Below are 27,541 nucleotides of genomic sequence, written 5' to 3'. Positions count from 1 at the left end.
TTCAAATATATCGATTTCAATTACAACACAGAATACAAAGTGTACAGTGCTCACTTTATATTTTTTTTATTACAAATATTTGCCCTGTAAAAAACAAAATAGTATTTTTCAATTAACCTCAGACCAGTATTGTAGTGCAATCACTTTATCATGAAACTGCAATTTACAAATGTAGTTTTTTTTGTTACATAACTGCACTGAAAAAAAACCCAATGTAAAACTTTGTAGGCTCTAAAGTCCTCTCAGTCCTACTTCTTATTCAGCCAATCGCTAAGAGAAAAAAGTTTGTTTAAATTTACAGTAAATAATGCTGCCCGCTTCTTGTTTACAATGTCATGTGAAAGTGAGAACAGGCATTCGCATGGTACTTTTGTAGCTGGTGTTGCAAGGTATTTACGTGCCAGATATACTAAACATTCATATGTCCCTTCATGCTTTGGCCACCATTCCAGAGGACATGCTTCCATGCTGATGATGCTCATTAAAAAAAATAATGTGTCAATTAAATTTGTGACTGAACTCCTCGGGGGAGAATTGTATGTCTCCTGCTCTGTTTTACCGGCATTCTGCCATATATTTCATGTTATAGCAGTATCGGATGATGGCCCAGCACGTTGTTCATTTTAAGAATACTTTCACTGCAAATTTTGACAAAATGTAAAGAAGATACCAATGTGAAATTTCTAAAGATAGCTATAGCACTCAACCCAAGATTTAAGAATCTGAAGTGCCTTCCAAAATCTGAGAGGGATGAGGTGTGGAACATGCTTTCAGAAGTCTTAAAAGAACAACACTCTGATGCGGAAATTACAGAACCCAAACCACCAAAAAAAAAAAAAATCAACCTTCTACTGGTGGCATCTGACTCAGATGATGAAAATGAACATGCATCGATTTGCACTGCTTTGGATCATTATTGAGCAGAACCCGTCATCAGCATGGACGCATGTCTTCTGGAATGGTGGTTGAAGCATGAAGGGACATATGAATCTTTATGGCATCTGGCATATAAATATCTTGTGACTCTGGCTACAACAGTGCCATGCAAATGCCTGTTCTCAATTTCAGGTGATATTGTAAACAAGAAGCAGGCAGCATTATCTCCTGCAAATGTAAACAAACTTGTTTGTCTGAGCGACTGGCTGACCAAGAAGGAGGACTGATTGGACTTGTAGGCTCTAAAGATTTAGAATGTTTTATTTTTGAATGCAGAGGGTTTTTTTGTACATAATTCTACATTTGTGAGTTCAACTTTCATGATAAAGAGATTGAAACCTCGTACTGATATGAGGTTAATTGAAAAAATACTATTTCTTTTGTTTTTTACAGTGTGAATATTTGTAATAAAAAATAACTATAAAGTGAGCACTGTATACTTTTTATTCTATGTTGTAATGGAAATCAATATATTTGAAAATGATTAATTTTTTTAATCGTGCGATTAATCACGATTAATTTTTAAATCACCTGACAGCCCTAGTAAAAACCCTAAATACCTAAAATCAAGTGCATAACCTTTTACACACCAGCTACAAAGTGGATATTTCAAGCACTGATGCAATCTCTCTGTACCATACATAGGTTTTCTTATCTGTAAAATGGAGATAACAATTACTTAACTCAAAGGGGTATTTATGAGACTGAATTAATTAATATTTGCGAAGCACTGATTCTCAGATGAAAAGTTGCTATAGAAGTGCAGAGTATTCAGCAGTAGAAAGCTATTTTCTTCTAAGGAAATTGAGTACACTCTTATTAGAAAACAAATGCTATGAGGGTATGTTTTTGAGGAATGGAGATCTAGGATTCAAGTTTTCCTGAGAAGTCTGTGAAGCTTCTTGAAACAAATTCTTAAACATGGTATAAATAGCCATAGAACAACTAATTTTTCCTTCCACTGGAAAGACTAGTAATTTCTCTCTCCTTCTCTAATTGGATAAGCATAACTAAATGAATTCCTCCAGTAAGCCATCTTTTGCCTCTAAGTACTTGCAAGCTTCTGGAAAGTTCAAATCTCAAAAGTTTTCAAAGACCCTTTTGTGATGCTTTGATGAGGACAATTAGCTTACAATTTCATGTCTTTCCCCAAAAAAATGGACATGAAGAGATACATGCCTTAACTCTGAAGGCTGTAACTACTATACAGTTTGTAGAATCCAACTACTTAAAGTTTAAACAATGAGGAGTCCTTGTGGCACCTTAGAGACTAACACATTTATTTGGGCATACGTGGGCTATAACCCACTTCATTGGATGCATTGTTTTTGCTGATACAGACTAACACGGCTACCCCTCTGAAACTTAAAAAAAGTTTGCCGTCTAAGATGTATCTGACCTTCAACTCCAAGACTGGTGTACTGAATATGGTTCTGATATCAAGCTAGATTTCAGAGTGACTGATATGCTTGTTGCTGTGCCAATATTTTGACTCATGGGACTCCAGTCTAGTTCTGAGTCTAATTAGCATGTGTTCCTGGACACAGAGGTTTTTCCCTACTGGTATAAACATTTGAGAAGCTGAGATAGACCAGAAGACCCTGTTATTGCCATTCTCTGTCCTATGTTCCATAAGCACAAAACAAGATGGGAACAGATGTCTTTCCCCACATTTTTTATCCTTTTCTAGCCCTGCATAGCTAGTACAGGAAAGGAGTGCAGTTGATGTTTTGACAGTAAGAACAGATTAGAGGAAGAAATTCCTGCGGTGCTTTGGACATGGGAGGTTAGTCTTTTGCCACTTTTGGCTCCTGTCAGAGCGGAACAGGAAGAAAGCAAGACTTCTGAATGGATATTTATAACTCCGTGAGCTCTTCAATCATCAACAGTTAATTACTGGCATGATCACAAAACACTACAGCAAATCAAATTAAAATTACAAGACAACACAAAGGGAAAACATGGACATGTTTAATTTCTGATGACAATGCAGAAATTTTGCACCATGTGCTGGGTTGAAGAATTTTATTTGAGTTATCTGATGTCTACTCACACCTTAAATCATCACCCAAAATTTAAAAATATTTTAGGATTTTTTTAATGTATCATTACAAAGTTTTGATTCAAACTTCCAATTTCAAATAGATTAATTTTTACTTTCCCACAAAAGAAAATAAACGCCCTCTCCCCAACCATATGGTGAGACCCTCTCAGATCATCCTTCAGTTTCCAGCTCCTCCACATATGGATCCCCAATCACTTTAAATGCCAGAAGAGATGGACTTGGCAGCATACGTGGAAGATAAGTCCTTCCACAATGATGTCCTTATCAAATAAGGAAAGGAGGCACAAGGAATTTACCTCAACTATGACTGGCTGTTCTGCCAGTCTGACTGGTTCAACATGGGAACAACCATCCATTTCAGGTTGGTGGATCTGTGGTTCATAAATGTGTACTAATAATTTTAATTAAGTATTTAAATATTAGATAAGAGTGGCACAAAATGACAAAACCTAAGTAAATTTAAAACCAAACCAAGATAACAGTTGACTGTATCTGCTTGTTTCGCCTGTACAATGATTTCTTTCAGAACAGAAAATATTCAACTTAAAAATAAACAAATAAATAAAAAAATCAGCAAATAACGTCCGTCAGTTCATCTGGGAAATCTTCACATTTTGTTTTATTTATAATATTTGGGCACGCAGGTGGAACTGAAATGTTCAGTAAAATATGTGCGAACAATATAATCCTATGTGTTGAATGGATCTTTATCTGCAATGACTATATACAACTATCACTCACCTTCCCGTTTACGTTTGCCTGTTTGCACTGATTTATCATCTGTGCAGTAATATTAAGCACAGTGCTGGGTAACCCATTAGTAGAATGGAAGTTTCTTGCAGATTATACCAGTATCTAAAGTGCATGTTTAAGGGAGCTGTTCATGGCTGTGGAATACACACAATTTACAAACAAGACAACCATGGCCAGATTTACAATAAATCTCTGTGTGCAACAAAAAGCCGCAAGTCCAGAAACTGATGTTTTAAATTTCATGCATCTTCAAAAACAACAGGCTGATATGGCACTCTTCTCTTCTGTGCATCAGTAAGCAGTTAAATCCCAATAAGTAAGAGAGAGCGAGTGTGTGCGTGTGCAAGTGTGAGTGTGTGTGTAAAAAGTACACCTAGAAATTGTTTCTGAAGGTTGAGTTACTGTGCTCTGGGGTAGGTACTTCCAAGCAATCTAGCAGAAAGAAGTGCTGAATAGAAGTAGTTCTTACCCATCTAAAGGGCTGTCAAGTGAGGGACAGCTTCCTGAGCCAGAGTTTTCAGGACTGCTCAAGGACAATGGATCCAGCATCTAGTAAGTTACCACAAGAGAGAGGGACTGAAAATCTTTTTTTAGGGTTGATGGTTCTTTACATCACATTTTATAGCTCAAAACCCCAACATACTGATCATAAAAATCAGCGGTTATAACGGAGGTGGCTGAAGTCCTATTGTATGGAGTCCTGCTTGTTGAAAAGCACTCTGGTGCTCTTCTCCCACCCAATACAAACACATTATTTGTATTTATGTATTTAATTTACAGTGTTTAGGAAATAGTAAGTTATAGCAATTATGTTAAAAGAAATGTATGTAGTACACACAAAGAGAGGGAATGTTTGCAACACCTATATTAGATAACAAAATTGCTTGGTCGCTATCTCAGGCTGAAATTTTTTGGAAAACATGAGCAAAAAAATTAGGCTACTAAAGGATAGTTAGCTGTGGCAATGTTTCAAAAAAATCCTTTTTTTTTTTTTAAAGAAACGGCTCCAGGAGAAGGAACCTGAAATTTGAAAAGGAGATGATTATGGGGTCAGAGGTGTGTCTTTTGCTGCGGCAATCCAGGTTACATGCCCTTTTGAGTGGCTGGTCCAGAGAGGATATCAGTCTACTACTTCTACCAGCTAAGTGAGTTATTCCTATAGTTTAAGTAGTAGAGGCATATGCTATAGAGCTGAAGGTCCTACGTTTAAATACTACTGATGACTCATGCAGGTGGTTGTTACAATTGCACATGCTATAAATATTTTACATTTTGAGTGTCCATACATGCAATCCTTGGTCTCTAATTCCCTGTGAGCATCTGTGTACTTGAAATGTCAGAGGCATCAAGTGACTTTATGCAGGCCAATAGTAATGATTTTTATTATGTACAGAAATGGGCTGGATCTGATCAGAGGATTGGTAGGCAGTGTTGTTCAGTGGACAGGGCCCTGCACTGAGGGTCAGGAGATACAAGTTCTACTCCCAGCTCAGACACTGACTTGCTGTGCAACTGACAAGTTACTTTCACACCATGCCTGTTTTCTCTTCCACCCTCTCTCACCTCATCTCACTGTAAATTCTTCATGGTAAGTACTGACTCTTTACTACTTGTGAGGATAGAGTCTACCTGTAGGAGGTCCTGATCCCAAATGGGGCACCACTGTAATAAGGATAAATAATGGCCCCGATGTGAAAGGCACTACATATCCCATTTTCAATCCTCTGAGCTATTCAGACTCCTCCCACCTTTTCCATCAGTATCCAGACAGGATACCGATATTCAGAGAGAGCAGGATTTCTTGTAGATTCTAATACTCAACTATTCTACCAGAATGAAGCTGACAGACAGATCAGAGGGACAGAATGACATGCCCCTGTGCACCTGCCAGAAGAAGGTGGTAATGCTTATTAGGTTTATAGTACTTCACTTTCTTAAACCATTATACAAACATTAACTGAAAAGCTGATAGGTGGTACTTGGTGGGTCAGTCAGTCACCAAGCCCACAGTGACATTTAATCAAGTGGAAATGAAAAAAAATCTGTATTTACTTGATCCATGCTTTCTGGAATGAACTCGCCTTCACTATTGATACTAGTGAATGATCCATTTCGTACCACCTGGTGCAGCTCATCTGGAATGTATCCCGGGGGAGGTGAACTTCTATCACGTGTATTAGAACCTTTAAAAAAAAAAAAAAAAGGCAGTTTATTGGAGAACACTTTGCTTGGACTGGAGATTAAAAACAATCCTCTCCTGCAAAACAAGCTTACTATGGTATTTTCTTTCTTTTTGTAAAGCACGAAGTTTGCTTCTACATCTACCATGATTTATTTCACAATTTTTAAAAGCTCACTGTTGCTCTCGTGGAGCCTGATACTGCAAGGTACTGAACTCCCAATGGCAAGGGATTAAAAAACAAACCAACCCCAACTGGGCACCATCAACTAAAACTTTAATGTCCTCTCCTAAAATTTAATGGATCTAATGTATTACTTTAAAATGTATTACTTTAAAAGTGACAAAATAAAGCCACAATCCGAGTCAATGGATGTGGACTCTGCTCGTGCCGAGCAGTTTCCAGGATCAGGGCTAAAACAACAAATTAAGAACTATTAAACATCATGAGTTAGGATTGCTTACGAGTCAATCTATATACTGAAGAACTGAAAAAATTTCCATTGTTTCTATAGCAGAGAACAAGAAAAGACGGTTACTCACCGTTGTAACTGTTGTTCTTCGAGATGTGTTGCTCATATCCATTCCATTAGGTGTGTGCGCGCCGCGTGCACGATCGTCGGAAGATTTTCTACCCTAGCAACACCGGCGGGTCGGCTGTGGAGCCCCCTAGAGTGGCGCCTTCATGGCGCTGAATATATACCCCAGCCGACCCGGCGCCCCCTCAGTTCCTTCTTGCCGGCTACTCCGACAGTGGGGACGGGGGGCGGGTTTGGAATGGATATGAGCAACACATCTCGAAGAACAACAGTTACAACGGTGAGTAACCGTCTTTTCTTCTTCGAGTGCTTGCTCATATCCATTCCATTAGGTGACTCCCAAGCCCAACTTAGGTGGTGGGGTCGGAGTGAGACATTGCTGTGTGCAAAACCGCTGATCCGAAAGCAGCATCGTCCCTGGACTGTTGCACTAGTGCATAGTGGGCTGTAAACGTGTGGACTGATGACCAAACTGCCGCTCTACAAATGTCCTGGATCGGAACTTGCGCCAGGAAAGCAGTCGAGGAGGCTTGGGCCCTCGTGGAGTGGGCGGTGAGGTGCGGTGCTGAGACACCTGCCAGGTCATAGCAAGTCCGGATGCAAGACGTAATCCAGGAGGATAAGCGTTGCGAGGAGACCGGTGAGCCTTTCATTCGGTCAGCCACTGCAACGAAGAGTTGCGTCGTCTTTCTAAAGTGCTTTGTGCGGTCAACATAGAAGGCCAGGGCCCTGCGTACGTCCAGGGAATGCAAACGTTGATCCTGGCGAGTGGCATGTGGTTTGGGATAAAAGACCGGGAGAAATATGTCCTGGTTGATATGAAATGTAGAAACCACCTTAGGGAGAAAGGCAGGATGTGGACGAAGCTGCACTTTATCCTTATGAAAAACTGTGTAAGGGGGCTCAGATGTAAGCGCCCTGAGTTCAGAAACGCGCCTTGCTGAGGTGATGGCTACGAGGAAGGCTGTCTTCCAGGATAGGTACAGAAGTGAACAGGTGGCCAGTGGCTCGAACGGGGGACCTGTGAGTTTGGAGAGAACCAGATTGAGATCCCACGTCGGGACGGGATGACGCTGTTGTGGGTACGTCCGGTCTAAGCCCTTGAGGAATCTAACAACCATCGGGTTAGAGAATACCGAGGACGCGAGTTCCCCTGGGTGAAAGGCCGATATAGCGGCCAGGTGAACTCTAATTGAAGATATCGCCAACCCTTGTTGTTTTAGGGAGAGGAGATATTCCAATATGAAAGGAATGGGTGCCTGCAACGGGGACGTGGCTCGTTGTTCGCACCAACAGGAGAACCGTTTCCACTTGGCCAGGTACGTGGTCCGTGTTGAGGGCTTCCTACTGCTCAGCAGGATCTGTTGGACAGAGTGCGAGCATTGCCGCTCTGCCTGGGTGAACCATGGAGCAGCCACGCCGTGAGGTGGAGTGATTGCAGGTCGGGGTGACGCAGCCGACCGTGGTCCTGAGATATGAGATCCGGACATAATGGAAGCGGGATCGGTGTCTGAACCGAGAGCTCCAACAGTGTGGTGTACCAATGTTGTCTCGGCCACGCTGGAGCAATCAGAATTACCTGTGCCTGGTCTCTGCGCAATTTGAGCAGTACCTTGTGGACCAGAGGAAACGGAGGAAAGGCATAAAACAGGTGGTCTTTCCAGGGAAGGAGAAATGCATCCGAGAGGGAGCCCGGAGCTCGACCTTGTAGGGAGCAGAACATGTGGCACTTCCTGTTGTCTCGGGATGCAAACAGGTCTATCTGGGGAAACCCCCACTTCTGGAAGACGGAATGTATGATGTCCGGACGGATAGACCACTCGTGCGTCTGGAAGGACCTGCTGAGTCGGTCCGCTAGAGTGTTCTGGACTCCAGGGAGGAACGATGCCGTGAGATGGATTGAGTGGGCGATGCAGAAGTCCCACAGGCGAATGGCCTCTTGGCATAGAATTGACGAACGTGCTCCTCCTTGCTTGTTGATGTAAAACATGGCCGTGGTGTTGTCGATGAGAACCAACACACAGCGGCCACGTAGGAGATTGAGGAATGCCTGGCACGCCAGGCGCACCGCCATCAATTCCCGAACATTGATATGCAGGGCTAGCTGGGGTGCAGTCCACAGGCCCTGGGTATGGTGTTCGTTGAGATGGGCGCCCCAACCCAGAGATGAAGCGTCTGTGACCAGGTGCAGAGAGGGTTGTGGGGCGTGAAATGGCATCCCCTCGCAGACCACATTGTGATCTAGCCACCAGGTGAGGGAGGCCAGGACCGAGTTCGGGACCGTGACCACCATGTTCAGGCTGTCCCGATGTGGACGGTATATTGATGACACCCAGGTCTGGAGTGGGCGAAGCCGAAGTCTGGCATGCCTGGTTACGTACGTGCAGGAAGCCATGTGACCCAGCAGGGTAAGGCACGACCTCACCGTGGTAGTTGAGAAGGCCTGTAGCCCTTGAATGAGGTTCGTGATGGTGCCAAAGCGGTTGTCTGGCAGGATGGCTTGTGCACGTTTGGAGTCGAGAACTGCTCCAATGAATTCTATTCTCTGGGTAGGTTCTAGAGTGGATTTGTCCTTGTTGAGTAGGATGCCCAACTCGTTGAATGTGTGCACTATTGTGTGGACGTGAGCTTGAACTTGCTCCTTGGTGCGACCGCGTACCAGCCAGTCGTCTAGGTACGGGAACACCTGTATCCCTTGTCGACGAAGGTACGCTGCCACGACAGCCATACATTTCGTGAACACTCTTGGGGCCGAGGATAGGCCGAAGGGAAGGACTGCAAACTGGTAGTGCACCGTGTTTACCACGAATCGCAGGAAGCGTCTGTGAGGTGGGTAAATTGTGATGTGAAAGTATGCGTCTTTCATGTCGAGGGCGGCGAACCAGTCTCCAGGATCGAGGGAAGGGATAATGGCCCCCAAAGAGACCATGCGGAACTTCAACTTTACTACGAATTTGTTGAGTCCGCGCAAGTCCAAGATGGGCCGCAGACCTCCTTTGGACTTGGGGATCAGGAAGTAACGGGAATAAAATCCCCTGCCCCTTAACTCTATCGGAACCTCCTCTATGGCCCCCAAGGCCAGGAGCGTAGAAACCTCCTGTATAAGAAGTTGCTCGTGAGAAGGGTCCCTGAAGAGGGACGGGGAAGGAGGGTGGGAGGGGGGGATAGAAGAAAACTGGATAGCGTATCCCCTCTCCACCGTGCAGAGGACCCAACGGTCCGAAGTTATAAGGGACCAGGCACGGTGGAAGTGGGAGAGGCGATCCCGAAAGTAGGGGGCTGGATCCTGGTGGATGACTGGGGCGCCGTCCTCGACCGCACCTTCAAAAGTTCTGCCTGGGTCCTGAAGGTGGTCTAGGTGGCCCTTGGTTCTGGCCGGGTTGAGGGCCGGTCCACCTTCTCCTACCACCTCGCCCTCGCCTCCGGGCCGAGTCTTGTCTCTGGCGAGGCGGGGGGGGGGGTAGAAGCGCTGAGGCTGCGGCCTAAATGGCCTGCGCTGAGGGCCCACAACATGCATCCCGAGGGAGCGCATGATTGTTCTCGAGTCCTTGAGGCTCTGCAGGCGAGAGTCCGTCTTGTCCGAGAACAATCCATGTCCCTCAAAGGGCAGATCCTGTAGGGTTTGCTGCAGCTCCGGAGGCAAACCCGAAACCTGAAGCCAGGAGATCCTCCGCATAGCGATACCCGAAGCCAGGGTCCGCGCAGCCGAGTCTGCTATGTCCAAGGAGGCCTGCAAGGAGGTTCGAGCCACCTTCTTACCTTCCTCTACCATGGCTCCAAACTCCTCCCTGGACTCTTGGGGAATCAACTCCTTAAACTTCCCCATAGAGTTCCAGGAGTTAAAGTTGTAGCGGCTCAGGAGCGCCTGCTGGTTCGCCGCTCTAAGTTGCAGCCCTCCGGCTGAGTAAACCTTACGGCCAAACAAATCGAGCCGCTTAGCCTCTTTTGATTTAGGCGCTGCAGCCTGCTGGCCGTGCCGCTCTCGTGCGTTCACTGATGCCACCACCAGTGAACACGGTTGGGGGTGGGTATACAAGTACCCGTAGTCCTTAGACGGGACAAAGTATTTCCTTTCCACCCCTCTCGCTGTGGGTGGGATAGAGGCAGGAGTTTGCCATATCGTATCCGCATTAGTTTGTATCGTGCGGATCAGGGGTAACGCTACCCTCGATGGGGCATCCGCTCCGAGGATATTCACGATCGGGTCGTGCACCTCCACTACCTCCTCCGCCTGCAGGTCCATATTACGGGCCATCCTGCGCAGAAGATCCTGGTGAGCCCGAAAATCTATTGGAGGTGGGCCCGTGCACGATGTGCCCGCCACTGCCTCGTCCGGCGAAGAAGAGGAAGATGCCTCCGGTGGAACAGGATCCAAGGGCTGGTCCTGGTCTCCCTGTTCCTGGGCCGGAGCATCACCTGCGCCTGGGTCCAGGGCGTCAGGCGGTGCGGACACGGAAGCCTCCATGTCCCCTGGTGGAGGCCGAGAGATGGTGGACTCCGGGGCCCTTCTGACAGAGTGACTCGAGCGAGAGGTCGAGGGTATTGGAGCCCCTTGCTCCTGATGGTACGCCCACGGGGTCCAGAACGACCAGTGAGATGGGCCATGAGAATGGTCCTCTGTCATCTCCCGCCAATGGCCCAAGTCCTGTTCCTCGGCTTGCCCTTGAGGGGGATATGCCGATCTCGAGAGGTCCTCCGAGGAGTGGGACACCGATCTCGATGGCCACGGCGGTGCCGAGAGCGTCGAGACGATTCCCGTGGGCTGCGGTGCCGCACGGTGCCGGTCCGGAGATGATCTATCTCTACGCGGTGCCGGCGATCGGTGCCGGGACCGTGACCGGTGCCGATGACCTCGTCGGTGCCGGGAGTCAGATCTGGACCTCGACGAGGACCTGGAGTATGCCCGGTGCCGGGAGCGGCCTCTCGACGTCGAGCGTCGACCGTAGCGGTGCCGAGAACTACGTCTCGACGTTGATCGGTGCCGACGATCATAGCGGTGTCGAGACGTAGAGCGGTGCCGCGAAGAAGATCTTGGCCGCGAGTACGACCGGTGCCGAGGCGATATTCGGTGCCGGGACTGCGAGCGGCGTGGGGACCTGCTTCGGGACCTGGATCGGTGCCGAGGTTCCAGCCCTTGCGATGGAGGGCGCATCAAGGCAGGTTTCCCCCTCGACTGTACCGGGCGAGTCGACGGTGCCTTCGGTGCCGGTGGTTGGGGCGGTGCCGGCTCTGTGAGAGCTATTAAGTCTCTTGCCGCCTCGAAGGTCTCTGGAGTCGACGGGAGGCACTGTATAACCGCCGGTCTCGGTGGAGACGCTATCTGCACCGGACTCAACGGCTTCGGCGCCGGAGTCGACGGTGCTGGAGGCACCTGTTTCCGGTGCTCCACCGGCGGACGCGGCTCTACCCCCGGCACTGGGGGAGCCGGCGTCTTCGGTACGGAGGCCCCCGTCTTATGGGCTTTTTTATGCCCTGGGGATAATGAACGGCGCCTAGGCACTTGCTGTGCTTGCGGTGCCGACAAGGTCCGGTGCCGGGGAGGCTTGTCCGACGCCACTCGCGTGGTCGTCGTGGCCGGTGCCGCCGGGGCACTGCGCACCGAGGCGCTAGGTGCCGGGGCCTGACTTGTAGATGGAGCGTCAGGACTAAGTGCCGCCTCCATCAGAAGTTGCCGGAGCCGAAAGTCCCGCTCCTTCTTGGTCCTTGGTCTGAAGGCCTTACAGATCTTGCACTTATCTGTTTGATGGGACTCTCCCAGGCACTTCAGACAGGAGTCGTGCGGGTCGCTCGTGGGCATATGTTTAGCGCAGGAGGCGCACTGCTTGAAGCCGGGAGCTTTGGGCATGAGCCCGGACCCGCGGCCGGGGGAGAAAGGGGGAGACGACCCCCTTAATCCCCTGAACTAGTATAACAACTAAACAACTTTTACAAACTATTTTAACTATTTAACTATTTAACACTAGAACTGTAACTATAACTGCTAACGAACGAAGCTAGGGAGAGTGGAGAACAGCTATGCCGCGCTCCACAGTTCCAACGACCGTCAGGGGCGGTAAGAAGGAACTGAGGGGGCGCCGGGTCGGCTGGGGTATATATTCAGCGCCATGAAGGCGCCACTCTAGGGGGCTCCACAGCCGACCCGCCGGTGTTGCTAGGGTAGAAAATCTTCCGACGATCGTGCACGCGGCGCGCACAAACCTAATGGAATGGATATGAGCAAGCACTCGAAGAAGAACAACAGTTCAGTTTACTGAAGAGGGTTTAAAGGTGGCTGCAAAGAATCCACTACTATCACATCGCTATGCCCTTTGTATTCTGGAGAGGGTTGCAAAATGATTCTTTGGGATAAAACCCCAAATTAATTGACTCATATTATATGAAAGTGTGTGAAAGGGATGAATCTTAAGGTGCCTTTCAGCCATCTTCCTTTCTCCCCAGAGACTGGTATATATCAAGTTTATGTTTTCAGTGTTATCTTTAAGGATAAAACTTAATTTAAAAAAATATATATATATGAAATTCTCCTTCACATTCCTCACTAACCCAAAATTAAGGGCAGTCATAGGCTTCCCAGGGCCCAGAGCCAGCTGTGATCACTTTCTCCTTTACAAACACTCCTAGACCTGTAGTCAACATTCTGTGTTTCTCCCGCAATTTTTGGTGCCCTTAACTTCATTAGAAGAGAGACAAGATAATTCTAAACCTGTAATCTGGGAATTGTGTCCATCTACAGATCTGTCTCTGGATAAAAATTTGCCTCTGTCAACGTGCAAGCTAATCTGGTGCATTCTAAATCTTGCATTTAGAATGCCCCATTTTCCGCTATACAGCACAGGCATATAATTCATTAATTCCCAGCACACCAGACAACTGGATCTAGATTTCATCAGAATGGAGCATTTACTGACGCCAACTCTCGTGATTTTATTGAGAATCTCATGACATTTTATTTAAAACCCCAGCTCCTGGAGTCTTATGAGGATGTGAGAATTTCAGCTTTCACTAAAAACAAAAACACAATGTTTTTAACCATCGTCATTGCAGAGAAGAGCTTGAAAACACAAACCCTAACGACTTAAAATCCAGAAGGCAAATAAAAATAATCCAAAATGTATTATTTATTTAAAAAACAAACAACAACAACAACATGATTTTTTGTGGCCTGATTCATTATTTTAAACCTTGCAGTTGGCACTACTTGGTGTTGTAAATAAAAAGCACATTTCAACTGCATCAAAACAGGTGTGACAAATTGTTACCTAAATATAGGTCCTTATATCACATTAACATTTGTATGTAATATGGTCATATTTAAAATTTTAAAGAAAAGATGGCTGAATATCCAATCCCAAAATAAAGTAAGCAAGCATTTAATTAAGCATCCAACTATCTCCCTAACACAGATGAGTTACAGTGCCACACTATTTTCTTTTGTTTGTAACAGTGCTATATAAAACATGTACAATTAAATTGACTGAAACAAATGTTACTTGTTCAATTAATTCTTTAGCCAAAGAAGAAGTGAAACCAAGGAATCCACAATTAAATTTCACAAGTTAACCTCACACTTCAAACTGTGCATAGGAGAAAAGGTTAATTAGCCCACTGCTAACGCAGCTGCTTCTCTTAGAGGTACTTTAAAAGCAGCATGAACAATCTAAATCGTCAAACATCATTTTTAAGAATGGAATCTTACAGTCAGGAAAATGCATTGCCATTTCAATAAATATGGCTTTGTTCAGAAGCTCAATCCTGCATGTAATGAAGTCAAAGGTAGTATTGACACTGACTTTAATGGATAGAAGGGAGGAGTCTGCAAATGAACAATAAAAAAAGAAATCTATAGATGAACATTAGGGAACAAAGAATTAAACCCATTTGCTAATATCCCAAATCTAATTCTATTACAGGGTTCTTTCAACTGTGGATTAATTCTTGTTTGGTCAGTGTTTTCTGCACTAAACATTTACACAAATTAAAAAAATATTTACCTTTATTTAATTTTTCTTTGATTTTTACAACTAAAAATAATCACCTAACTCATCAGCATGAATAAAACCTCAATAAAAGAAATATGGCATCAACCAATCAATCAGGATTAATAGAGATACTTTCTCAAGTACGAGTCTGCGGACAATTTAAAGTGAAAGCTCATACTCTTAAAATCACAGGAATATTAATTGCTTTACCTATTACAGACAGCCTGTTTTTCCTCTCTGCCACTCCAAACACTGTATTATCCAAATCTTCCAGTGATGGCAATGGTTCCATGTTACTTAGGACAGGAACCTAAAAATTAAAAATTTAAAACAAATAAGTTTAATTCTGTAGTCCCGAAAGAAGAAAAAAAAGAAAAAAACACTACAGATTTCCAAAAGCTCTTTATGTTACGAGAAATGTTTCCATGCAATATATCCTTTTTTTAAGAATATAAGCTTAAGGAAAAGAAGCCAATTTGCTTCAAAGTCCATATAGTTCATATCACTTCAGTAGTTTATTCAAACATTTCTACAACCACATCTTAAATTACACTGAAATACCAAATTATGTTTCAGTTAAAATTAGGATTTTTTTCAAACTTGCAATTTTCAGTTTGTGTCAAGAAAAATACACATTCTCTTTTAGTTCATGGGATCTGATGTTTGGATTTCAGCTTGAAAGAATCACTATACAAAATAATTATTATTATTTATAATGTGGTATAACTCAAATGACCAAATTAATTTCAGGGCCTTATTGTGTTAGTAATGTCCACATAAAGTGGTATTGTGGGACATAACACAAATCTACTATATCTCTCCACTGTTACCATTTGTTGTGACAGATGCATTTGAACATTTATTTTTATTTAAAGAAAATTTTAAATTATTAAATTTAAAAAGTTTAAATAGCAGTTTCAAATACTGCACTAGCCTCTGAAATTGCACGCCAATGTTGGCGATTTTACACATTTTCCTATTTTAAAAAATATATCTTTTGCTGATGTATGAAAAACCCACACAAAGAGGGTAACGAATAATTTAACTCTCCAGGGAAACACAGTGAAACTGACCAAATATGAAATGTTACATGCATAAAGTAAAGGAACTGAACAAACAGAAAAACATTCTCTCTAATCTCGGAGTAATCTTAGATGTTACTTGTAACAATAATAGATAAATATTTCACACAGAAGTGTAATTTTTAAGTAGGCAGTGTCCTGTTGAACTCTTTAATCTAGACATTAATAAATATACTAATTTGTACCTGTAAATTTCCATGTATTACAAGCAATATCTTGAGGCTCTTCATGTGAACACTACGATCTAGCAGTTCAACAGCTTTGTCCAAATCATCCTGTGTGGTTAACGGAATCACCAGCTACAGGGAAAGAGAGGAAAAAATTAGTCTTAATAAGGAACACAAAAATAGTAGTGTTGGTATAAACCTGATACTGTATGTGACTAAGGACTCCCCCCCCCCCCACCCCCAATTTTTTTTTGTAAATCAATTAACATAAAATACTATGATAATGCAGCATTGAGACGGCTCAGTCAGGCACTGAAGAGAATCAGGAAATAATATTAAATTTGAATCACAATTTTAACTTTGCCTTCTAATCTGTAAAGCATTATGAAGCAGGCATTCATTACAAAGTAACAACCATTTCAAAATATACAATGTAACATTTTCTGCAACTTTAGATACATGTGTAGCATCTTCTAGTATATTTTCTTCGTTCTCCCACATAGAAGTATCATAATAAATCACTGTACCTTTCCCCCCCGAGCTCATATAACTTCTTTTCTACATCATTATGTATTTTGTCGTCATCTCTCATAATATACATTCAAAATACAATTTTTAAAACAGTAATGTTGTTTATACACATTCACCAATGACTTATCTATTAAGTAATTACATTAATCAAGGAAGGGTGCCAGACAGGAACATTCCTACATGGGATAAATACAGGCCTCACTAGGAAGGCATGAATTGAATTTATCATTTGCCTAGGCCAGGGTCACAAATTGCCAACTAAAATCCACTTAAATTATAATTAACATTTTTTTAAACCATAACCAGATTTTAATCAAATTGGAATGGAAATATCTCCTGTTTATATAAAGAAACTGCAAAATACTGGTCTATATCAATGGATTTTCCCTGCCCACAAGTAACTATTGTAATGAAATTTGAGGAATGAAACATTTTGCAAATTTGGTTCTCTAGCAATCAATTAACCTCCATGTTACCCAAAGAAAAACACAATCAAACGGGGTGTGTGTGTCTGGGGGGGGGGGGACATTTTAGAATAAAACCAGAAACTAAGCTATTAATTAGTATTTGTATTATGTTAGAACCTAAAACCCATAATCAGGGATTGGGACATCATCATAATGGTCACTGTAGAGATATAAAGTAGAGTAAAGACTGTCCTATCATAGAATATCAGGGTTGGAAGGGACCTCAGGAGGTCATCTAGTCCAACCCCCTGTTCAAAGCAGGACCAACACCAACTAAATCATCCCAGCTAGGGCTTTGTCAAGCCAGGCCTTAAAAACCTCTAAGGATGGAGGTTCCACCACCTCCCTCGGTAACCCATTCCAGTGCTTCACCACCCTCCTAGTGAAATACCTAGTCCTACCTCAAAGATCTTAATTATGATACAACAAGTGGACAAAACCAAACAAATGGTTAGGGAAGAAAAGGTAAACAGTAGTTTCTAATATTTATTAGCTTAACAGTGGTAGGTTGTTTCTAACACACTTCTCCTTTCTCATTTTAACTCAAGAGGAACAAGAGGAGCAGAAAATTCATTCATATGCCCAGAGGCAGATTACCCTTTTGTGGGGCCCAGGGCCAGAGCAAGTGGGGGCCCCTCCCTATCCCTTCCGCCTGCAGTAGCTCCCTCTGCTGCCCCCCGCCCCCGTGCTCCTACCAGCAGGAGAGCCGGGCGGGTGGGCAGAGCGGGTTGCGGTGCAAGGGCACCCGTTTTTCTGAGGCCCCCCAGTTGGCTATGCTGCCTAGAGGAACTAGGAGGAAGAAAACAATTAAGTCCAGAAATGAGACAGAAGGTCTGGCTCTTTACTCAAATGTTCCAATACTAGTAATAGTATTTTACACTTACATAATATTAATTTTTAGATCTCAAAGCACTTTACGGTGAGGGTAAATATCATCCACATTTTACAAAAAGGAAGGGAGGCACAAAGAGATTAAATGAGTTGCCAAAAGTCACATAGCAGGTCAGTGACAAAGCTGGGAATAAAAATCAAATTCACACCCCCATTCCCTTCCCCAGTCTGGTGTCCCATCCACCAGAGCATGCTGCCTCCCTACAAAATCTTGGGTCTGTGCCCTCTGCCTTATCCCTGTTTAGACAAATCCCATTCACCTGACGGAATGGTGCAGCGGAGAACCCTGCAAACTCAAGGCAGAAGCGACTAACCTTGGCCCTTCTGCAGCTTTTTATGCAGGAGGCCATCAGGTGGCCTTCAGTCATCATGAAAATACCTTGGATTTCAGTCTTGAAATGTTCAGCTGTCAAAACCATTAATACATTAGAATATGGGAAACTGAGGATTCAGGAAGGCAGAATATTACCTCATTATTGCTGTAATGCAAGTCCATAGGCTGTCCAAAAGCAACTTTAGCTTTAGATGCAAGATCTTCTAGTTTGACAGGCCTGGGAAACTGTAGAATCCTGTAACAGAAAAAATAATTTTTGGAAATTTTTTTCACTAATTTGAAAGGATCATTGTTTATTCATGAATTACCCATGAGTAATCTTATAACAGGAAAAAGAAGAAACAGTTTACAAAATATTTGCTGCCTTAATATGCAGAATAAATTTAAAAAAGGCATCTTTTGCAGTAAAAATTAAAGGAACACTCAGTTAGTAGGCATAAAATTAGGTCCTGCTAGCTGTGCTTTAGTAACTTGCATATTGCTTCATTCTGGTGAGCACACACGGCATTAAATATTCCAGAACCTGCTCCAAGTATTCCAGAATGGAGGATTCTTGTAAATTTCAATAACTTCTGTTTAACAGAACTAAGTAGAACAGTGGAGGCAGCTATCACTGAGGCTTGATCTGCACAACATACTTACTTCGGTATAATTACGCCACTCAGGGATGTGAAAAATCCACACCCCAAACAAAGTAGTTATACTGACCTTAACACACACACACACACACACACACACACACGTACGTGTGTAGACAGAGCTATGACGGCAGGATAGCTATGTCAGTGGGAGAAGCTACCTCCTCTTGCAGAGGTGGAGTTAAGCCAATGAGAGAGCTCTCGTCCATTGGCTTAGAACATAAGAAAGGCCGTACCAGGTCAGACCAAAGGTCCATCTAGCCCAGTATCCTGTCTACTGACAGTGGCCAATGCCAGGTGCCCCAGAGGGAGTGAACCTAACAGGCAATGATCAAGTGATCTCTCTCCTGCCATCCATCTCCACCCTCTGACAAACAGAGGCTGTGACAGAAGCTTTGAGCATCTTCACCAGATGTGCCGATGTAAATTTGTAGTGTAGACCTGCCCTAAGAAAAACAGGATGTAGGCTAGTAATGGGTTGACCAGCAGAAGAGTTAGAATTCTAGGGGTAGGCAACCTACGGTACGCGTGCCAAAGGCAGCATACGAGCTGATTTTCAGTGGCACTCACACTGCCCAGGTCCTGGCCACCGGTCCGGGGGGCTCTGCATTTCAATTTAATTTTAAATGAAGCTTCTTAAACATTTTAAAAACCTTATTTACTTTACATACAACAACAGTTTAATTATATATTATAGACTTATAGAAAGAGACCTTCTAAAAATGTATTACTGGCATGCAAAATCTTAAATTAGAATGAATAAATGAAGACTCGGCACACCACTTCTGAAAGGTTGCCAACCCCTGAATTACATCAATATTACCACCTTCATTTTAACTAGCTAACAAATTTTCTAGAATCAGGAGGAGAGCTTAAAAATACCATCCACTCACCCCCGTTTTTGAAAGATATGATGTAGTTAAATTTCTGAGACCCTCAACACTCAGTGTTTCTTTTACGTAAAATTCCCTTAAAATTTTCTAAAATGTGGATTATAAACTCAAATTAAAGATTTCCTATTAGCTGAATGCCACCAAAACTAAAGATCCTAAATGTGTGTCACTCTCAGAGCTTCCATTATGTACAAATCTCTCTCAAATAGAGGCTATTAAATTATTTCAGCAGAAAGGCCATATAACAGACTTTTGCTTCATCTCTATTCTAAGTTACCGAGGCAGATAAGCACAAATCCTGAAGAGAAATTCCACTTGAATTTTATGGATATTACACTGGAAAATTAACAATGGCTAATGGTCCCTTTTATCTGGGTCTTCATTAACCAACATACCAGTAAGAACATTGTTTTCTTGGGGAAAGGAGGACAGAAGCTAGGTCATTAAGGAAAGTCTCTTTCCTTTCTCACTTTAGTCAATTGTGCATTCAGCAAGCTTGGAACTTTGCTTACTAGAAGACTTTGGCTATCAGTTTAGAATGCCATATATATTATCTTAGGAACTCATGAATAGCTTCGGACTCCTCCTTTCTGCCTCCTATTTCACAACAATGTAGAAGCACCATTCAAAATATTTATTTATTGCATAACCCTATTCCACTCTGTATGCATCCGAAGAAGTGGGCTGTAGTCCACGAAAGCTTATGCTCTAATAAATTTGTTAGTCTCTAAGGTGCCACAAGTACTCCTGTTCGTTTTGCCTATGTCCACTGTGCCACACCATCCTGGTATCTTTGGAGCTGCATGTTCTTACACAGAACATCAGAGCTCAACCTGCATATTGGACTTGGTCTGTCCAGTATCACCTGTTTGCAGTTGTAGCTATGTTGGTCCCAGGATATTAGAGGCACAAGGTGGGTGAGTTAACATTTTTTTATTGGCCCCACTGCTGTTGGTGGTGAAAGTTGCCTCTTTCACCAACAGAAGTGGGTCCAATAAAAAAAGTTAACTCACCCACCTTGTGCCTCCAATATCACCTGGGCATTCGCTCCAAATCACTTCTATCTAGCCTGAAATAGTCTTATTTTTAAAGGCAGCTATAAGGATGTATTTTGCATTACATAAAACACTCTTCCATGAATGATGTGCTAATACATTTCAATTACAATTTCAGACACAGATAGTGAAGTCTGGTAATGGCCACTAAGAGTACTTCTATTTTTCTAGCCATTTTAAAAGGTGGCCACGCTGCATTCTGATTAGCATGGAAGAACTTGCATTGATAGATTTTACAGGCCACTAACGACTGGTAACCAGTAGCACAGGCTTTAGTGTAATTTTGGTTTTGTTTTTTAAAAAGGAAAAGAGAACTCTTGCATTTGCTATTGTTAAAAATAGGGTTCTCTATCATCGTTATTATTGGTTACATAGTACTGAGCGTGCTTGGTGTTTCACGCCCACCAATATGAAGATAAAGGTCTTTGCTCGGAAGAGTTTACAATTTACACAATGAATATGATCAGAATTTTTTAGATCTTTTTTTAATTTGAGTTAATGTTCAATAGTTTAATTTGTGATCATTACTCTGTAGGAAGGTCTACTGGAAGAAGCAAATTGGCAGGAAGTACTTGGAGAAGAAAAATGAGGCATGGCAAACCAGTTGAGAAACAGATTCCAAGCAAATGAGATGCATGAAGGAAAGTGGGAGACTTCCACATAGGGGAGATGGAATCATACATCTTAGCTTTAATTATGCTTTTTAAGCTTTTGAATATCTCACTCTCTGCCCCCCAACACGAAGTTATATTTGAACTGAAGTTTCAGTAGAAACCAATCAGAACAGCGCAGTTACAAATCTCAGAAGTCTTTCCTATAGCAGAATTTCCAGTTAGGATTTTCCCACAAAATCACAGTCAGTACAGAAAGGGCAAATCAAAATGTTTCCTTTTCTTACTAATGTAGGGCTTGATCCTGCAACCACTTATTCATATGAGCATAAGTCCCAGTGACTTCATTCATGTGAATAAAGTTATTCATAAGACAGCATTTAAAGAATCAGGTCCATTCTTTGGAATTTACATCTAAGTAAATCATATTTGACAATTCTGTTTAAATTATACATTTCTATTTTCTGCTTATTTGTGCTGACTATTCTACTTCTCTTAAGCCATGTATGTACATCAATTTCTATCAAGTACTTTTAATGGTTTCTTTGGGACACTAGCAGAGAAATAGCAATAAAATTCATAAACTAGCAACAGAAATGCATTAAAATAGTTTATCTTTTCCTGTCTTACCTTTTTTCACCTCGGTGTTCGAATTTGACTCTAACATCATTCTGTAATGAAAGAGAGAAATTATATATATTTTTAAAAAGGCCATTATAAATTATTAGTTGGTGACAAATTCTTATTCAGAAAACCATAAAAATACATTTAACATTCTCAGACATTTTGTTTAATCTTTAGAGGGCCCATAAGGTTTAATTACACTCTTTTCTTGCTTACTGAACATTTTGGCAGAAACTAACAGATAAGTGGAAGACTTTCTTCTGCTAAGGTATCAGATATGATAAGTCCGGAAATCCATGAGGATCAAAAGGATGGTTTTGATCTAAACTAAATATTTGTGTGAGAAAAAACACACATTGTCCAGGAACGGTGAACCACAGCCACTGGGAGCTGTGGGGGGCCGTGCCTGTCGACTGTCAACATAAACAAAATGTCTCGCGGACCGCCAGCGGATTACCCTGATGGGTCGTGTGCCGAAGGTTGCTGACCCCTGATTTACATTTAGCTGTATTAAAATGCATATAAGTTGTTTGTGCCCACTTTACCAAACGCTCCGAATCAGTGACCTTTACCCTTCCTTATTTACTGCGCCCCAATTTTTGTGTCATTTGTAAACTTTATCAGTGATGTTTTTAGGTCTTCTTCCAGATAATTAACAGAAATATTAAAATAACTGAGAACAGAACGTTGCGGGACCCCAGTAGAAACACACCAGCTCAATGGATTTCCAACTCAGTTACTTTTTCAGACTGATCAGTTATCTAGTTTTTAATTCATTTAACGTGTGCCATTTTTATTTTAGATCTTTCTAGTTTTTTAATCAAGAAGTCATGCGGTACCAAGTCAAACACCTCACAGAACTCTAAGGATATTATACCAACACTATTAGCTGTATCAACCATAATTGATTTTTTTTTAAATGAGATTACAAGTTAGTTTAACAGGATCTATTTTCCCTAAACCCATGTGATTTGCATTAATTAGATTATCCTCCTTTAATTAATTATTAAAGGAGTCCCATATCAGCCACTCCATTATCTTGCCCAGGATCAAGGTCAGTCAGACAAGCCTATAATTTACCTGGGTCATCCCATTTACTCTTTTTAAAATTGGCACAACATTAGCTTTCTTCCCGTCTTCTGGAACTTCCCCAGTGCTCAAAGACTTATTGAAGTTCAACATTAATGGTCCAGTCAGCTCCTCAGCAAGCGCTTTTAAAATTCTTGGATGCCTGTTATTTGGGCATGTTGATTTAAAAATGGCCAACTTTCCATTCCACTAATATCTCTGGAGGATGTTAAAGAGTGTTATCACCATATGATGAGACCATATCATCTGTTTTTCCCCAAATACAGGACAGAAATATTTATTGAGCCACATCTGTTTTTTCTGCACTATTATTGATAATTCTACCATTTCCATCTAGTAATGGACCAATACTACTGTCAGGATTCTTTTTGTTCCCAATATATTTTTAAAAACTTGTTTTATATCTTAATATATGCACACACTTTACAGCTGCCGTCACTTCCCCTCTAACCCAGGTCAGTTTTTTTAACCACTAGAGCCTTCTTTTTTGATTATGACTCTCTGGGCAGCTAGTAAGGTGTTAAATTATTCACAATTATCATTCACATTTTTTCTGATTAAATTCTTCCTCCCAGATGATTTGGCTGATAATTGTTTTCAGCTTTGTGAAAGCACCTGTTAAAGCACCAAGTACACCTATTACTGGTTTGGACTTTATTCTGCTTGCATATTATGATACAAGCTTGTATCTAAGCTACCATTAATTTTTAGTTTTGTAATCAGTTCTTCTTTATCTGTTAGGACAAGGTCTAAGAAAGAATTACCCCCATATTGGCTGCAACACTTTTTGAGTTCAGAAACTGTCATCTATAATGTTTAGGAATTCCAAGGCTGTTTTAATACGGGCAGCATGAGAACTCCAGCACGTCACTCAAACTGAAGTTCCCCATGATCACACAGTTCTTTCCCCTACACATTGTAAATAGGTACATACGGAGGTTGTCATCCTGGTCCCTAGTGTGATTGGGAGGACTATAGCAGACACCAACTAGTACCCCATCTTGTGCTTTATCTGTTAGGATATTGATCCATAAGCATTCAAGATCATTTTCTTCCAAGTTATCAGTGACTCAGAAACAGATAATGCCATTTATGACAGAGGGCCACTCCTCCTCCCTTTTTGCCCGCTGAATCCTTCCTAAATCGGTATTATCATTTTAACATTCCAATTGTGTGAATCAACCCATCAGGTTTCAGTAATACCAACGTCATCAAATTTATGCTCATAAACGGAGAATTCCAATCACAATTCCTCGTTTATTACAAGTGGAATATCTAAGGCTTTTAAGCCACCAATAAGGAATGATCCCCCCCTTCTTCCAAATACTGAAGATAAAATAGATTAATAGACAAATACATGTAAAAATTCAAATGTCTTGATAGACCACCAATTCAGGGCGCAACCCAATAAACATCCATTTAATTCCATGGGATTATTATCATGAGCAATGCTATTCACATGCCCTTATACAGAATGTGCAGAATGTGACCTACTGTACGAAGGCGAAAAACTGTGGCTTTTTGCTTCTTTATGAAGCTCACAAAAGCCCTGAATATTATTTTTCAAAATAAATATAAAATTTTAACATTATGACTAAAAGCTCCTCCCCCAACCCAATTGTTCAGTTTTATCAATTCTCTTTTGCAATATCACAATCTCCACTAGTTCTCCAGCTGCCCATACAGTCTCTGGGGAAAAACACAGTTCACAAGACCTGGTATTTCGAATAAATGGAAAAAATCTTTCATACCTTCTCTATGTATTTCCCCCACTGCAAACATCCTTTAATATGACAGTTTAAATACCTGGATAGTCCAATTCAGTTGTATATGACTAAATTCAGGCTAAAGAAACAATTCAAAGAAGGGATGGAGCAAACTTTGCTTTTAAAATAAAAATCCTAAAACAAGTCAGCAAAAAAGACTGATCCAAACCAAAGTGAGATCTTGACAATTAGTGTAACTCTCTGATTATTGACTTTAAAAAATCAATTAGGGAGTAGGAAGTGGATGCTTTACTTTACCAGATACATTTAGTGTGCATGCGTTTAGAATGTGTCCTGAAACACTACTCTTCATTTTTGTAACCAATTTCAAAAATATGCAGCATCCACGGGAGATTAGAATCACCCAATTAACACTGACTTTAGTTTTGCAATTGGAAAATTGTAGAAGTCACAGTATGATATACATTGTTCATTGTGTTAGACAAGAATGCTGAAAATTACCTGTTTTTTGGGTGAAGATGATTTTGGTTTTCCTGTTTCTTGTACTGGCAATGCAGGACGACTAGCCTTATGAAGGACAGCCAAATCCTGCATGATTGAATTCAAAGCTTGCTGCTCGATTGAATTCAAAGACTGATCATCTGTTTAAAAAAAAATAAAAAAAAAAAAAAATCATTGTTTCACTTGAAAGCTGCATTTCAAAATTGACTAGGAAAATAAACACGTTTCCTAAAAACTTAAGAAAAGGCACACATTCATCACAATTAGCTTAATAAAAAATAAAAGATGCTGTGGCTAGCATGTTGCAATTACAAACATATTCTTCATTTAATTTGTTTCCAGGAAGTAACATCATAAGCAGGGCTTAAGGAAATAAACAACTTTTATTGTTAAAGTACTTAAATTTTAATTTTTTTCAAAAATTTAAAGCAGCTTCCCAACAAATTAGGACTGACAATTCAATTCACCTTGATACAACTGCAGACTATAACTAGGAGAAAGGGTTTCAAAGGCTGTTTCATGTGAAAGTCTTAGAAAAATGTGAGAAAAAAATTAGATCTTCAACTTGTAAAGATGCACTATTATGGTAGTCCTTGTTTGTAGCACAGAAAGACCAAAGTAAGGATTTACTCTGGGTATCATTCTTCCCCAGCCTAAACCAGTAGAACTCAGGGACATTGAAAAAGCAACGCATTGGACTCTAATTAGAAGAGACCTTTGCTACTGAACACTTGTTGATTGAATCCTTGCTTGCCCCTCTTTGCCTTAGAATGCTGCAGTTGCAATGCTGGAAGAGTGAACCTAATGTAAAAACTACATTGAGAGCAATCAGCAAGTGTTCAGTAGCGAAGGTCTCTTCTAATTAGAGGTGTCCAAAAGTCAGAATTAGTCCTACAGCCACATTAAGATGGACAAACATTGGACAGTAAAGTGTTTGGAGGTTTTGAGGGGTGGTTGGGAAACGTACCCTTCATTACTTCAACTCCACACCATAGGGGTTGCTCCTATGTACATTGGCCTGTAGTTTACTCCAAATGTGTCCAAGGATAAATCTACACTTGAAGGTGAAAGGAAAGAAATAATATCCCACTACTCACGCACAAAAAATATTAAACGGTGATATAATGAATAACTCCTCTCTAGATTTTCTTAATGCTGGACTAATTAGCAAGCTTCAGGACAAATTCTACTGCAAAGTTCATGTAGATAGGTGGTGAAGAGCTCCCACTAGAATCTAGAGAACTGCTTAAATGGATTATGTAAGCGCATGACTTTATATTCCATATGACTAAAGCCATTTGCACAGCAGGGAAAGCCTGGGCGAGAACAGTTACATATATTAAAACTTAGTTCTTCTTGGAAACACATTTTAAATATGCATAACCCTCCTTTGAGGACAATACAAAGTCAAACAACTGTATAAATGATCCCATCAGTCCTTCAAAAGGTGAAACACCTGAGTTTCTAATGTTTTAATAGAATGCCATTCACTGTAGTCAGCCCTGTAGAAGAACTCTATTAGGTTATCGAAGTTAAATATTAATGGCTGCATTGGTCCTATGCATAAATGAACGCCAGGTTCAAAGATTCAATTTTATGATCCTTGACAAGCATTCTTGTGAAATGCAATTTTGTTATAATGTTAATTTTGCAGAAGTAGGAAGCAAGCAAGAATAACGTGCTCTCACTTGAAGAGGTGTCAGGGCTAAGTCAGATGTCACCGACAAATATGGTGATTCCTCAGCTATAGGATTTGCTACTGATACTGTTCATTTATGCCAACATCACCTTACACAAGGAAAGGAAGATCTGTGGATAACAGTGATTCCATGTTCATCTAGCTAACTTCTCTCTTCTTTAAAATAACTTGTACTGGGATTTACAGCAGCTCAATATTTCACTGTCATGGTCCTTTTAAGCTGTCGTTTATGCTGAACACTAAAAAATGGTTGAAAAGAATAAAATACAAACTTGTATAATGCATAAACGACTGTTTAATGTAAACAGTAAATATAATACAGATTTTTATTTTTTTAAATTATCCAAAGACCTTTGGCCATGAATGCCTAAAATTAGTTAGACAAGGGAGGTAAGGTAATATCTTTTATTGGACCAATTTCTGTTGGTGGAAGGGACACATTTTTGAGAGTCACAGAGCTCTAAATAAGTATTAATTATCTATTCTTGCTCATTGATCAAACTGAACTCAAAAATAAAAAACAAGTTATGGTAAACTCATTTAAAGATAAAAAGACTGGCAAGTTCAAAAATACCATTTCCTGTCTTTAGTACTGCAAGAATGGTCATAAAATATTGATAACAGTACCATATGAGTGCAGTAACACCACAATTGTAAGGGTCTGCACACAACCGAAGATGTTAAAAATGTAGCTATCATTAGCCAATAGCAGTGAGCTACCCTAGAGTTTGTGTGGGATGAAGGATGATGATTCGATACATTCAAATAATTTAAATCTAGT

The 27,541-nt window shown here is 41.5% G+C and overlaps 1 protein-coding gene and 1 long non-coding RNA gene across 2 annotated transcripts in view; one reads left to right on the top strand and one right to left on the bottom strand.

Annotated features, from left to right (window-relative positions):
* MAP3K2 (mitogen-activated protein kinase kinase kinase 2) overlaps positions 1-27,541 on the bottom strand; it is a 100,260-nt gene that overhangs the window by 30,583 nt on the left and 42,136 nt on the right. The window contains exons 3-9 of the mRNA XM_034785287.1: positions 25,062-25,201; positions 21,751-21,791; positions 18,059-18,158; positions 15,719-15,832; positions 14,662-14,761; positions 5,807-5,937; positions 4,224-4,303 (exon numbers count right to left, since the gene is read on the bottom strand). Coding sequence (XP_034641178.1) covers positions 4,224-4,303; positions 5,807-5,937; positions 14,662-14,761; positions 15,719-15,832; positions 18,059-18,158; positions 21,751-21,791; positions 25,062-25,201 — 706 coding nt within the window. The remainder of the gene's footprint in view (positions 1-4,223; positions 4,304-5,806; positions 5,938-14,661; positions 14,762-15,718; positions 15,833-18,058; positions 18,159-21,750; positions 21,792-25,061; positions 25,202-27,541) is intronic.
* LOC117884688 overlaps positions 1-27,541 on the top strand; it is a 47,766-nt gene that overhangs the window by 17,959 nt on the left and 2,266 nt on the right. The window contains exon 2 of the long non-coding RNA XR_004647624.1: positions 4,753-4,899. This is a non-coding gene — a long non-coding RNA (uncharacterized LOC117884688). The remainder of the gene's footprint in view (positions 1-4,752; positions 4,900-27,541) is intronic.

Source organism: Trachemys scripta, chromosome 11 (assembly GCF_013100865.1).
Source record: "Trachemys scripta elegans isolate TJP31775 chromosome 11, CAS_Tse_1.0, whole genome shotgun sequence".
Taxonomy (NCBI): domain Eukaryota; kingdom Metazoa; phylum Chordata; order Testudines; family Emydidae; genus Trachemys; species Trachemys scripta.
Note: the sequence above shows the minus strand (reverse complement) of the source record. Positions and strands in the feature narration are given on the sequence as shown.